Source organism: Chelonoidis abingdonii, chromosome 17, assembly GCF_003597395.2.
Source record: "Chelonoidis abingdonii isolate Lonesome George chromosome 17, CheloAbing_2.0, whole genome shotgun sequence".
NCBI classification, from domain to species: Eukaryota; Metazoa; Chordata; order Testudines; family Testudinidae; genus Chelonoidis; species Chelonoidis abingdonii.
The window spans coordinates 41,868,677-41,883,735 of record NC_133785.1 but is presented as its reverse complement, the minus strand read 5'-3'; the positions used below and the strand labels follow the sequence as shown (position 1 = coordinate 41,883,735).

Genomic DNA, 15,059 nt, shown 5'->3' with positions numbered 1-15,059 from the left:
GTCAGGCACCTGACTCCTACCTGGGATCTCAACCTGGTGCTATCCAAACTCATGGGTTCCCCATTCAAGCCCTTAGCCACCTGCTCGCTGCTGTACCTCTCCTGGAAGACAGGCTTCCTTGTCGCTATCACCTCGGCAAGATGAGTGTCAGAGCTTCATGCTTTGACTGTGGATCCCCCATATACGGTATTCCACAAGGACAAGGTACAGCTGCGACCACACCCGGCATTCCTACCTAAAGTGGTGTCTTCCTTCCACCTTAACCAAGATATCTTCCTCCAGGTTTTCTTCCCAAGCCCCATTCATCACCCCGGGAACGACAGCTGCATACTTTAGATGTCCATAGGGCTCTCGCCTTTTATATTGAGAGGACCAAACCCCTCCGGAGGTCACCCCAGCTCTTTGTGGCTGTGGCGGAACGGATGAAAGGCATGCCGGTCTCTTCCCAAAGGATTTTATCTTGGGTGACATCCTGCATCCGAACATGCTATGACTTGGCTCACATTCCGGCTAGCCATCTCACCGCCCATTCTACTCGAGCGCAAGCCTCATCTGCAGCCTTCCTGGCCCATGTCCCCATGCAGGAAATACGTTGCGCTGCTACCTGGTCTTCCATCACACTGTGCATTGGTCCAGCAGTCCAGAGACGATGCCGCCTTTGGCTCAGCGGTCTTACATTCTGCAACGTCTCGCTCCGACCCCACTGCCTAGGTAAGGCTTGGGAATCACCTAATTGGAATGGATATGAGCAAGCACTCGAAGAAGAAAGCGGTTCCTCACCTTATGTAACTGGTGTTCTCGACGATGTGCTTGTCATATCCATCCAAACACCCCTCTTCCCACTGTTCGGAGCAGCGACAAGAAGAACTGAGGGCGGTCTGGCCCCAGGGATAATCCTGTGCCTAGCGGCGCCACTGGTCCACGGCGGACCCATCCGAGTGTTGCTAGGGTAAATCTCTGACGAACGTGCATGCGTGCGCGCACACCTAATTGAATGGAGATGAGAACAACAATCCTCAAGAACAACAGTTACAAATGCAGTAACCGTCTTTCTTTTCATGAGGTAATCCATTAATGGCTGTTGCCAGGATGGGTAAGTGGTGTCCCTAGCCTCTGTTTCGTCAGAGGGTGGAGATGGATGAGGCACTTACTGTTAGGTCCGTCCCCTCTGGGGCACCTGGCATTGGCCACTGTCGGCAGACAGGATGCTGGTCTGAATGGACCTTTGGTCTTACTCAGTATGGCCATTCTTATGTTCTTATGTTCTTATGTTAATTTTTCTTAAACATTACATGAATATATTGTCTCATACTATAGAATTAGAATTTATAATCCCTATTCCATGATGTGATATCTTTGAGCTATAATGTATATTAATTAAAACCATCTTTAGATAGGTTTTTTCCTCAAAAAACATTTTATCAAAAATATCCGATTTAAATAAAAAAATTGACTTTTTGATTTTTCTTTTAAATCATTGATTTTTTCCACTCTGCAGTCCCTTCAGCTGGAAAAGCATTTACTCTGCTCTCTCTAAAGTTTTCAGGAAAAGCAACTTCACCCTGAAAGTTTGTTGGAACATTCTGAAAACATACAGGCTTTTTAATTAGATTTAGGTTGAGAGTATAGAAAATAAGCCGTATAATTAAATGCTGGTAGCAACCTTACTTATGCAGAGGCTATTGGTCACCATTAATTAAAAGCATGAATGAGGCTTCTGCAGGACTTCTAAGTTCTACATAGCTCTTGTGAATGCTGCACAGAACCAGGGACAGGACAATGAAGTACATGATATGTGTTGTGAGCTCAGTACTGTAACCTGATTGCATTGCAAGGGAGAGGCGGGGAGAGAGGGACAGAGGACTGGGATCACACAGCTTGTGAGATCTCTGGCTTGAGGTATTCTCTGCTATATTTCTACTCACTGAAATCTTTTCTCAGTATAAATGGTTATGGCTATAAAACTATCAGAGTTGTTGTCAATGAATAAAAGAAGAGCCTCAGTCCCATTCTGTGGAGAGGGACAAATATTCATCGTGTTCCATTGGTTGGGTTACATAGTTAATCCCACGCATGGTCCCTGCAGTGCACTGATACTGATGGGAAGTTTGTGCAAAGATCATCTCCTTATAAAGTAACCAGACTTTGTTAGAAAAGTTGCTGTTGCATTCACCATCACACAGAGAGAATGATGATGCTGGGTGCTTTTGGGCACAGCTGTTTCTTCCTTTTGGCTGTTTACCTGTTTTAAGCTTTTGGTAAAAGTTGGTCATCATTAGGGTTCAGTGTCAACACTCAATTAAGATAAATGGAGTAGTCCACACATTTTGTAGAGCTGTTGGTTTAGGATGTATAAGACAGTACAGCATTAGGGTCCCATTCAAAAGGCTCTTCACAACTATAAAGGCTTGAAACTTTTTTTAAATGGAAATTTAGATGTGATACAATCTCAGTCTGCCATATGGACAGTGTGAACACATTTTGTGGCTAGGAGCATGACATCCCAGCTATACAGACTTAAATGCCTAACATTATATATGGTGAAAAGATTACTGGCTGCAGTTTTTAAAACTGCCTAATAATTGGGTAACCGGATAAATAAAAAAGCAGTAAGTCGCCAGGCCTAGATGGTATACACAGAAGAGTTCAGAAGGAGCTTGAGAATGAAGTAGCTGAGCTGCTAGCAGAAATATGCAATCTCTGATTAAAAACGAGTACTACATTTTGGGATTAGATGATAACAAATACTGTATCCACTTTTTTAAAAAGCTCTAGATGTGATTTGGGGAATTACATACCAATAAGTTTTGCATCTAAACATAGTAAATTGTTTGAAACAGTAATTAAAAATAAGATAATACCACAGCTGGAAGATCATGATATGATAGGGTCTAATCAACATGGTTTTTGCAATGGAAAATCGTATCTTGGTTATATATTATAATTTTTTGAATGTGTCAATAAAGTAGTGGGTAAAGGAGAAGTATTTCACAGAATTGATTTAGACTTTCAAAAGGCCTTTCACAGGGGTCCTCTTCAGAGGCCACTAAAGAAGTTAAGTAGTCAGAGATGAGTAACAAAGTATTGTCCTTGATCAAAAACTAGGTAAAAGATAGGTAAAGAGTAAAAATAAATGGTGAATTTTAATAATGGCAGAAGGTTAACAGGGGTTGCCTTAAGATTCAGTACTAGGTCTGGTCTTTTTTCTCATATCTATTAATGTCCTGGAGAGGGTGTGAGTTATGTGGTGGCAAAATCTGTAGGTGCTGCAAAATTATTGACGTTAGTTAAATCTGGAGAAGATTGTTGAGCCCTTCAGAGGGTCCTGATCAAGTTAGGTGAATGGGCAACATGATGATGGCAAATAAAGTTTAGTGTTGGTAAATGCACAGTAATGCACATTGGAGAGAAAATTTTGAGTTACTCCTACATGTCACAGGGTTCTAAATTAATGATATTGACTTGGGAAAAGGACCTAGGTGTCGTCTATGAAGACTTCTGCTCCGTGTATAGCTGCAGTTAAAAAAATGTACTTGGGATGCATAAGGAATGGGATGGAGAATAATATGAAGAGTATCATAATGCCGTCATATAAAGTGAAGGGTTATCCTCAGATGGAATACTGTGTGCAGTATAGTTCACCCAGTCGCACAAAGGATATTGCAGAATTAGAGGAATTCAGAGAAGGATGATAAGAATGATTAGGGACATGGAAAAATGCTTAGAAAAGTTTGGGTTTGTGTAGAGGAAAAAAGGGGAGTGTACTAAAATAAACAAAATGATAATCCTAGAGAGAAGGTAAATTGGGAGCGTCTACTCTCTCTGTTTTTATATACAAGAAAAGGGAATATTCAATAAGATTGAAATGTGTGAAATTAAAACAGATACAAGGAAATAGTTTTTCCATAGGCACTGGTTTTTACTTTTCCCCAGGGGTGCTCCACCCCTGCTTCGCCCCCAGACCCTGCCCTCACTCCTCCCTTTCCCCCAGGCCCCACCCTCTCATTGCTCTCTGCCCTACCTCAAGCCACTCCCCAGATGAGATGATTGGCGACACCCTAATCAGCTGTGGCTGGTGGGTGCTGAGCACCCACTATTTTTTTTTTCCATTAGTGCTCCAGCCACGGAGCACCCATGGAGTCAGAGCCTAAGAGTCTTTCACACCAGGCATAACTGGATTGTGGAACTCACTGCTGCACAATATCATTGAGGCCAAGTATTTAGCAAGATTCAAAGAGTGATTTACTTATGGAGGCACTGGTTGTGACTCCGTATTTAAGATGGAGTTTCATTGTGCACATAAAGCAGGGATTCCCAGCCTCTTGGTCTGTTTGAAAAATACAGAATATTCTACCCACAGCTACTGTACGTGTTCTGAAGACTTTATGGCTTATTACAACAATCTATAACCCATTAAAACTGCCCCAGCTGCTTTCCCTCCTGTGGTCCCCGCATAACTGAGAGAGTATTAAATGGCCACTTCACCCTGAATGGTCCCTTGAAATAGATGTTAATTACTTATGCTAAACAATCTGTTCCAACTTGTATTTAACTATGACACATTTCCCAGACCTGAGGAAGAATTCTGTGTCACTTGAAAGCTTGTCTCTCTCACCACAAGAAGTGGGTTCAATAAAAGATATTCTGTCTCCCACCTTGTCTCCCTAAACCTAGGAAATTCAGTTAATTCAGTTACACCTAAAAGAAACACAAACAAGGTAAGGTGAATAGTGCACAGGGCACTCAAATATTCTTCACGCTGTCCCCTGCAGTGATGCCATGAAGGGAGAAGAGGAAAACAATCAAACATATCTAGAAACATCAGTTTGGTCAAATCTGGGAGCACAAAAGTAGCCCTAGCCCTCTGACTATTGCCTGGAATCTCTGCAGGGTGGAGTGAGGGCTTGGGGCCCATAGCTGGGCATTGCTTACCTCAGGGGTTCCCAAACTGTGGACGGTGGCCCAAAAATGGGCTGCAACACAGTCCTGCGTGGTCTGCTGGTGCAACAATGTGAGGCATTTGAGAGGGACGTAGAGGGTGTTGCTCCCCAAAACTGTATAAGTTGATAGTGGGGGGCACAATTTAAAGATTCAATCGCTCCTTAAAAAGCTCGAGTCACGCCCCCCCCCATCTGGCAGGTCCCCTCCCACCTGCAGGGCACCTAGCACCGCTATGTCTGACTGGGAAGTGGAGGAGGAGTCCCAGGCTGGGAGCTGGCCACCAATCCCCTTCGCTGGTGGAGTGGTGGCTGGGGATGGCCCCTCCGGGCCAGAGGAGCCCAGCACTCCAAGCGGGCAACAGAGGGCATAGTGGAGCCGGTGGGTGGATGGCAAGGAGAAGGGACCAGTCCCAAGAGGCAGCGGCTCCCAGGGCAGCTAGAGGAGGCTGGAGGGTTCACAGCTGTTCCCACTCTGAGCTGCGACAGCCTGAGGTCTATGGCTGTCGAGGCCTCCGGAGTATCAGCCCTGTGGCCCCCCTGGGACTGGGGCTCGGTGGTGCTGCTCTGTTTCCGCCTGGACAATGCTGTGATCAGGATCGTCACAGGTAATGGCTGGGCCTGGCCCAAGCCCAGGCCTGGCCCCCAGCGCTGGCAACCCCCAAACCTTTCCTTCCTGGGCAGGGGATACCTGTGAGGTGCACCAGGGTGGTGGGTGGGAGACTGTGACTGGGCTGCCAGGTGATGTGCTCAAGGTACTCAGCGGTATGCTGAGGTGGAGGGTGTTGGCGGGGGCTGGCTCTGGCACCTGCATGGCCTCTTCACCCTCTCGCTGGCCCTGGTCCCTGCTGAGGTGAGGTGCCACGCACTCCCCATGATGCCCCTCCCTCTGATGGATGTGTAGCAGCTCGAGGAGGCCAGGCTGCGTGCTTGGCAGCTCCTTGCCTGATTTCCCATTTGATCAGTCTAAGGGGAGGATAGCTTGCCTGCCTGGTGGGCGAGGTGGGAGAAGGCACTATCAAACTGTAAACGTTGATGTAATAATTAAAATTAATACTTTTCCTCAAGGAGTGTTGATAGTGGGCAGCAGTACCTATTGCAGCTGCATAGGTGGGTCTCAGGGAACAAAGTTTGGAACCTCCTTGCTTACCTCACACTTTGGATTGAAGTGTAACCTTCCCTTTGGATTTCCTGGGCTTGTAACACTTGGTTCTGAGGTAACCGTGCCATCTCTGTAATGGGCTCACCCTAAGTCTTTCCACCACAACCCCAGCTGGGAATAAAATAATTAAAAGGAAGAGGCAGTGGCTCCCCTGGCCCAGAGAGAGTGAGAGTGGAGCTCCTGGCACATAGGCCTGTGTTAGTCCAGTAGACCCCAGTCCATTGTCTCTTGTGTGTTTAGGAGTGGACCCGAAGGGATTCGGCTCTGCTCAGCTGGGAGTCTCCCACGCCTTCTCCAGGGAGGCAGCTTTGAGCCTTGTCCCAGCATGAGGCTTCTGGGTGTTGCCTCAACAGAAATCCAAACATTCCTTAGCTCCACCCTGGTCCCTGGCGGTTGCACTAGGACCCAGGTGTTGGGAGCAGCAGCAGGAAACTGGGCTTGAACCCACCTGCCCTTTGCCTGGCAGCCAGAGGCTCGGGAAGGGAAGGGGAGGGGAAAGGGCAGGGCTGGGGCTGGGACTGGGGCAGTGGGCGGTGCAGCATAGACCAGAGCACTGAGCTGAGTTCAACCAACTGGGATCCCAGGGCTGTGCTGACTATGCCAGCCCCCTCTGCACAATGCCTCGTTGGGGCTGGGGGCTGAGTGGGAAGCCCTGAGTCAAGTGCTCTTGTTTTGGGGGTTGGCTACTTCCTGGAGGACCCAGGACCTGGGAGCCTTCTCTGCAGCCTTAAAATACTGTATGGGAGTATTCTTTTGGGGTTTCTTCTTTAGTGTCCATATACGAAACATCATAGGGTAAAAAAAAAAATAATGAAAATCCAACCCCCCACCCCTAAAAAACCCCTAAGTTACAAAGGAGTTATGGCTGAGAGCACCTATCAGTAAGTTAATGGTTAAACATATTACAGGATTGTTGTAATTAAATTCTTTAATTGTCTATACACCAATGCTAGGAGCTTGAATAACAAACAAGAATGGGAATTGCTCTTTTATTAGCATAAATTTGATCCAGATCTGATGCCTGGTAGGGTGATTTGCCTGATTGGAATGTTAAAATGTTATTATCTAGTTAGGAATGATCAAGTGGGCAAAAGGAGAGAGGGAGTGGCACTCCATGCCAAAAATGGAAATACTTGTTTCTGAGTCACTGATAACTTGGAAGAAAAGATCTTGAATGCTTATGGATCTCTGTCTTAACAGATAAACCACAAGATCGGGTACTAGTGTGTGTCAGCTACAGAGCATGAAATCGCATTAGGGAACAGGATTGCTTCTTAAACACTTACGTATAACAGGGAAAAATCTGCATGATTGTGGGGGACTTCAGTCTGAGTGACATATACTGGAGGTCTCATGCTGCCATTACTGAAACACCCTCAGAATGTCTAAATATTATAGATGAAAATTTCCTAACACAAAGTTTGCATCCGACATAGGGAATTTGGTGTTAGACCTAGTACTGACAGAATATGATACTTCTGAGTCTGAGACTGCTTAAGCCTGATGAGTCAGCCCTGAGCCAGAGAGTGTGATGAGTCATCAGAGGCAGTTACCTGCAGGTTTTGTGATAGGCCCTATGCCATTCAGGAAGGGTTCAGTCAACCACAGGTGAGGACCCATGATCCCAAAGCAGGTATATAGGCTCCTAAGGGAAGCAGTCTCTCCAGTCTGCTAAATATTGCTATCTGACTGGGAGCATTCCCATTGCCTGTAGTTTCAACAGGAGCAGGGGAGGTTGAATGGGTTGGAGGTTCTGAGGGGGGCTGGAAGAGGGTGGGGGGCAGGCTGTTTTGGGGGGCACAGCCTTCCCTACCCAGCCCTCCATACCGTTTCACAACCCTGATGTGGCCTCAGGCCAAAAAGTTTGCACACCCCTGGACTAGATTATCACAGAGGTCCTTTCTGGCTTTGGAATCCATGAATATCTCAGAAACAAGTGTTATAAACCCAGAGAATTCAGAGTTAAGGTTACAGTTAGGCCTGGACTATACTTAACATTTAGATCAATGTAGCTGCATCGCTGAGGGTGTGAACAATCCACACCCCTGAGTGAAGTAGCTATGCTGACCTGGCCCCCAATATAGATTCAACTAAGTAAATGAAAGAATGCTTTCATTGACCTAGGCCTGGTCTACACCACATGTTTATACAGAATGTAGCAGCATTAAACTGAATTAACCCTGCCCCCGTCCACACAACGAAGCCCTTTATTTCAATATAAAGGGCTCTTAATATCGATATCTGTACTCCTCCCCAGCGAGGGAAGTAGCGCTCAAATCGGTAATGCCATTTTGGAATAGGGTTAGTGTGGCCACAATTCGACAGTATTGGCCTCCAGGAGCTATCCCACAGTGCACCATTGTGACCACTCTGGACAGCAATCTGGAGTCGGATGCACTGGCCAAGTAGACAGGAAAAGCCCCGCGAACTTTTGAGTTTCATTTCCTGTTTGCCCAGCGTGGAGAGCTGATCAGCACAGGTGACCACGCAGAGCTCATCAGCACAGATAACTGTGCAGTCTGAGAATTGAAAAAGAGCTTCAGCATGGACCGCACGAGAGGTACTGGATCTGATCGCTATATGGGGAGAGGATTCTGTGCTAACAAAACTCTGTTCCAAAAGACAAAATGAAAAAACATTTCAAAAAATTTCCAAGGCCATGATGGAGAGAGGCCACAGCAGGGACTCAGTATGGTGCCGTCTGAAAGTTAAGGAGCTCAGACAAGCCTACCAGAAAACCAAAGAAGCAAACAGAAGGTCCGGGGCAGGGCCACAAACATGCCGTTTCTACGCTGAGCTGTGTGCAATTCTAGGGGGGTCCACCACCAGTACCCCACCCCTGTCCGTGGATTCTGAGGTGGGGGTAATCTTAACCGTACCTGAGGATTCTGCGAACCGGGAAGATGAGGAGGAGGAAGAGAAGGACGAGCTTGCAGAGAACACACAGCACTCTGTTTGCCCCAACAGCCAGGAGCTTTTTCTCAGCCTGACAGAAGAACACTCCGAAGCCAATATCCCAGACAATGAAGCCATGGAAGGGACCTCTGGTGAGTGTACCTTTTGTAAAAAATAAAACATGGTTTAAGAGCAAGCGTTTTTAATGATTAATTTGCCCTGAGGAGTTGGGATGCATTCGTGGCCAGTACAGTTACTGGAAAAGTCTGTTAATATGTCTGGGGATGGAGCGGAAATCCTCCAGGGACATCTCCATGAAACTCTCCTGGAGGTACTCCAGAAGCCTTTGCAGAAGGTTTCTGGGCAGGGCAGCCTTATTCTGTCCTCCATGGTAGGACACTTGACCACGCCATGCGTGTAGCAAGTAATCTGGTATCATTGCATAACAAAGCCTAGCTGTGTATGGTCCTGGTGTTTGCTGGCATTCAAGCAACATCCGTTCTTTATCTCTCTGTGTTATCCTCAGGATAGTGATATCGTTCATGGTAACCTGGTTGAAATACAGAAATTTAATTAAGGGGACAGAGATGGTTGGGCTCTTCGCCTGTGGCTTAAAAGAAATCCTTCCCTGCATTTAGCCAAGCAGGGGGAGGAGGGGGGTGTGATTGGCGCTGAGCTGTTTCGCGTTTGGCTAGCTGGGATCTTCCCTGCTACCAGTCACATGGTGCATGGGAGGGTGGCTAGTACCGATCTTCCATGATACCAGCCACGCGGTGGGGGGAGGGGTAAAGCGATCATCCCACAGAATTGGATGGGGGCGGTTCTGGTGCTGCACGTTAACAGGAAAGAAGCAGCACTCAACAGGCTTTGCTTGCTATTTGAGAAAGGAGGGCGCTGGGTATGTGAAGGCTGTAGAAGCCGGAAGACAATGCTTTAACATGGCCGCATGCAAGCCAAATTCTACTGCCCAGACCTGCATCTGTGATCTCTAACACCAAAGCCACAGGCACTCAGTATTCAGATGCAAAATGTGACCTTGTAGTGAGATCACATGTGCTGTGTAAGGTGAATAGTGTTGTTCACCATGAAAGAGTATAACCATTGTTCTGTAAAATGTATCTTTTTAAATACTTATCTCCCTTTTTTCCCTCCCTCCTGCAGCTGCAAATTTTTCAAGTCTCCCTCCTCCGTCCCGAAGGCTATCTCAGATAAGGCGGTGGAAAAAAAAGACGCTAGACTAAATGTTCTCGGAAATCATGGAAGTGACCCGCAATCAAAGAGCTCATCTGAATGAGTGGAAGGACATGGTATCAAAATACAGGAAAGATTCCAGTGACTGTGAGGACAGGAGGGACGAACGTGAGGAGAGGAGAGACGCTCGAGATGAGAGGTGGCAGCAGGAAGATCTGAGGTGTTGGAGAGCAATGCTGGGGCTGCTGTGTGATCAAACTGACGTGCTCTGGTGTCTGGTGGAGCTTCAGGAATAACAGCAGGATCACAGAGTGCCGCTGCAGCCCCTGTATAACCACCCTCCCCCATCACCATGTTCCTTAGCCTCCTCATCCACCAGATGACTAAGAACGCGTGGGGGGAGGGTCCGTGCACCCGCCCATTCCACCCCAGTGGACAGCCTAACCAAAAGGCTGTCATTATTTTGAAATTTTTTTAGTGGGCCTTTTCCTTCCCTCCTGTCCTCCTCCTAAAACCCACCGGGCTACCTTGTCAGTTCTCTCCTCTTTTTTATAATTAATTAATAAAGAATACATGATTTTTAAATGGAATGACTTTATTTCCTTAGGAAGTAGCGGTAAACGAGAGGTGTGGTGGCTTGCAGGAATGAGTCAATCAAGGGCCGGGGGAAGGGTGGTTCATCAAGGAGAAACAAACACAACAGTCACACCGTACCCTGGCCCGTGGTTTTCAAAGCTTCTCTGATGCACACCGCTTCCGGGTGTGCTCTTCTAATTGCCTGGTGTTTGGGCTGTGCGTATCAGCGGCCAGGTGATTTGCCTCAGCCTCCCACCCCGCCATAAAGGTCTCCCTCTTACTCTCACAGAGATTGTGGAGCACACAGCAAGTAGCAATAACAAAGGGGACGTTGGTTTGGCTGAGGCCTGAGCGAATCAGCAATGTGCGCCAGTGCGCCTTTAAATGGCCAAATGGACATTCTACCACCATTCTGCACTTGCTCAGCCTGTTGTTGAACAACTCCTGACCACTGTGCAGGCTGCCTGTGTATGGCTTCATGAGCCATGGCATCAAAGGGTAGGCTGGGTCCCCCCGGATAACTACAGGCATTTCAACATCCCCAACTGTTGTTTTCTGGTCTGGGAAGTAATTCCCTTGCTGCAGCCGTTTAAACAGAGTAGTGTTTGAAGATGCGAGCGTCATGAACCCTTCCTGCCATCCCACGTGGATGTTGGTGAAATGTCCCTTGTGAGCCACCAGTGCTTGCAGCGCCATGGAAAAGTATCCCTTGCGGTTTATGTACTGGGTGCCCTGGTGCTCCGGTGCCAAGATAGGGATATGGGTTCCATGTGTCGCCCCACCACAGTTAGACAATGCCATTGCAGCAAAGCCATCCACTATGACCTGCACATTTCCTAGAGTCACTGCCTTTCGTAGCAGCAACTTAATGATTGCTTTGGCTACTTGCATCACAGCAGCCCCCACAGTAGATTTTCCCACTCCAAATTGATTCCCGACTGACCGATAACTGTCTGGCATTGCAGGCTTCCAGAGGGCTATCGCCACTTGCTTCTCAACTGTGAGAGCTGCTCTCATCTTGGTATTTTGGCGTTTCAGGGCAGGGGAAAGCAAGTCACAAAGTTCCATGAAAGTGCTCTTATCCATGCCAAAGTTTCGCAGCCACTGGGAATCGTCCCATACCTGCAATACTATGCGGTCCCACCAGTCTGTGCTTGTTTCCCGGGCCCAAAATCGGTGTTCCATGGCTAGAACCTGCCCCATTACCAGCATAATCTCCAAAGCGCAGGGGCTCGCGGTTTGAGAGAATTCTGTGTCCATATCCTCATCACTCTTGTCGCCGCGCTGCCATAGCTGCCTTCTCCTCGCCTGGTTTTGCAAGTCCTGGTTCAGCATCGACTGCACGAGAATGTGCGAGGTGTTTACAACGTCCATGACTGCTGTCTTGAGCTGAGCAGGCTTCATACTTGCCGTGCTATGGCGTCTGCACAGTTCACCCAGGAAAAAAGGCTCGAAACAGTTGTCTGTTACTTGCACGGAGGGAGGGGTGAGGCTGTACCCAGAACCACCCGCGACAATGTTTTTTGCCCCATCAGGCACTGGGATCTCAACCCAGAATTCCAATGGGTGGAGGAGACTGCGGGAACTATGGGATAGTTACCCACAGTGCAATGCTCCAGAAATTGACACTAGCCTCGGTACATGGACGCACACCGCCGAATTAATGTGCTTAGTGTGGCAGCGTGCACTCAACTTTATACAATCTGTTTTTAAAAAACGGTTTCTGTAAAATCGGAATAATCCTGTAATGTAGACATACTCTAGCTACCATCACTTGGGGAGGTGGAGTTCCTACACCAATGGAGAAATCCCTTCCATCAGTGTAGTCTGCATTATGCCAATATAGCTACAGTGCCATAGTTTTGCCAGTATAGTTCCCATAGTGTAGACTTAAAAAGTAATGTACAATTGGGGCATTCAGACAATCTTCACTCTGCCTTGCAATGATTCCAAGAGGGGGGAAGTATGTATGAAAAAAGTCTTTAAGAAAATCAGTTTAATCTAAACTCACCTGAAAGATGATAGCACCGTATCTCCTAGAAACACACTGGGGTGTCTCAATAAAAACTTCTCTCTGCTGAATTTCGAGCACCTAGGTGTGTGTCTCAAGTATTTACCTAAGCCACAGGTCTGAGTACTAGGAGACCTAGATCCTTCTGCAAAGGAATAAAGTGCTTGGGGCGATCCAGTATCTGTTAAGGGAGAGTGATGTCTGCGCTTGGCCTCAAACTGTCACTGACTGACAGTCAGGTCTTGGGTTTATCCCTTAACCTCTCTGTGCCTCACCTTCCTTTGTAAAGTGAGGATAATGCTGATCTGCCTCCAAGGGGATTTAAGGCTCAATTAATTTACATTTGGGATGCACACTGAGATGCCTGAGTGGAAGGGGATAGGGAGGGTAAAGGAGTAATAGATGTTAAAGATCCTGGTTTCCTTTTTGGAATGCTCTCTCCTTTCTTCTTTCCTTCCCCACAAAGGACACTTTGGACGCATACCCCTGCGGCTCGGATCACACCCCCAGTCCTATGGCCAGTCGGGTGCCTCTTGAAACAGCCCCCATCCTGGAGAAGCTGGAAGCCCGTCTGACTGCTGTGGCCGTGAATGTGGAAGATGGCCACACCATTGCTTTTCTGGGGGACAGCAGAGGCCAACTGCACAAGGTAGGAGTTGGCTTGGACAGGCAGCACGAAGAAAAGGCATTACTGGTGAGGGTCAGGCGTGGAGTGGTGACAACTGAGGTGCTCCTATTGTGTGCCGGAGTCTTAAAAACAGAAGTGTCAGAACCCCAGAGGTGGTGGAAGCTCACTTGAATGGGGGTGGAGCTGAGGTACATATTGGGGCAGGAGGAGGCAGTGCAATGTCCTAGGAGGGTGCACAGGAGCAAAGGGAGCTAGAGGTAGTTGGGGGGAGGTGGAAGGATGATAGAGGGAGCTGGAGGAGGCCCAGAGGAGCAGGGGGTGACTCCCTGCACAGCCCATCCCACCCCTGCCTTCTCCCTATGTTTGCCTAGCTGGAGTCTCTGCTGTCTGGATGGCTTTTCTACCTAGCTCCCAACGTTGCCCTACTCCAGTTCTGCCCTGGGCTCCTCGTGGATCTGGCCCCTAAGCTCACTTGCCTGGTCCAGCTGTTATGCTTATAAGAAGCACATAGGATCTTTTCCAGGGGAAAAGGCAATACGCTGTGCTTATTGGAGATACAACAATTAGCATATGCATTCAATCACACACACACACGTCCCTCCAGTTGACGTTATAGTTACCAGTCCAGAGTCCAGATCAATCTAGTGTCCAGCTAGGTTGATCACGGGTAGAGAGGAGCCGGGTTCTGTCGGTTGCGACACGATGCTCTGGGGAAGTCATGGCAGGATGAACTCAAAGTTTCATGGCAAAGCACCTTGTTTATATAGTGATCTTCCTTCGTTGGGATCAGTGAGCTTTGCACTGTCATGCTGTAATCAACTGCTGTTTGACGAGTGCTTGTTTTCTTAAATTGTTCTTCTCATCCTTTATTTTGTTCTTTCATCAGTCTCTCAAGGAGTTACCCCATGCTGGTTTTGATCACAGCTATCTTGTCCCCATTGATAGGTGCCTGTCTCATCTTTTAGAGTTCTCAATCTGCTCTCCTCTGACGTCTCAATAGGGTCATGTTGCAACCTCCAGGCGCCTTTACATCCGTCCCTGATTCCTCCCTAGAACATCTGGTCTGGTGATGGCCTTCACACTTATCTTCTATCACACACGTTCCTCATTCACACACAAAACCAGATTGATTTACACAAAGCATTTGAACAGGAACATCACATTGCAGTGCAGGAGAAAACAATCATTGCATTCTTTTACTTATTTTAGAATGCTAAACCTACAACAAAATGGTGACCCTAAAGGTCTGTCACTGCCTTGAAATCAGCTTCAGACACAAGATTCTGGCTGATGCATCTTTACCTATGGCACACTAGGCCATTCTTTTCTGCTTTCAGAAAGGGTGGCTGGTAGGATATGGTCAAATCATACATTTAATGCATGCTACATTATTATTCTTTATCCTTCATTCTAAATTATACAAAATACAAACACAAAATCCTACTACTACACAGCTACAGCATCCCAGGCTCCCTCTGTGCTGACCCACCTCTGAGTGCCCCCTACCGGGGCCCAGCACCTGCTGGCTTGGAGAACTCTTTGCAATCAGGGAGGGGAGGGAACCCCCTGGCCCAGGACTGGAGCCCTCCACCAGCACTAGAATTGGGGCCCCATTCAACCCCTGCACAGAGGCTCGGAAGTGGTTAGAATTAGCAGAAG

The 15,059-nt window shown here is 47.5% G+C and overlaps 1 protein-coding gene across 8 annotated transcripts in view; it reads left to right on the top strand.

The window, feature by feature from the left end:
- The window catches only part of PLXNB1 (plexin B1), a 281,915-nt gene that overhangs the window by 133,743 nt on the left and 133,113 nt on the right, over positions 1–15,059 (top strand). For all 8 annotated transcript variants that reach the window (XM_075073224.1, XM_075073226.1, XM_075073222.1 and 5 more), the window contains one exon: positions 13,239–13,421. In XM_075073224.1, the coding sequence (XP_074929325.1) occupies positions 13,239–13,421 (183 nt within the window). The remainder of the gene's footprint in view (positions 1–13,238; positions 13,422–15,059) is intronic.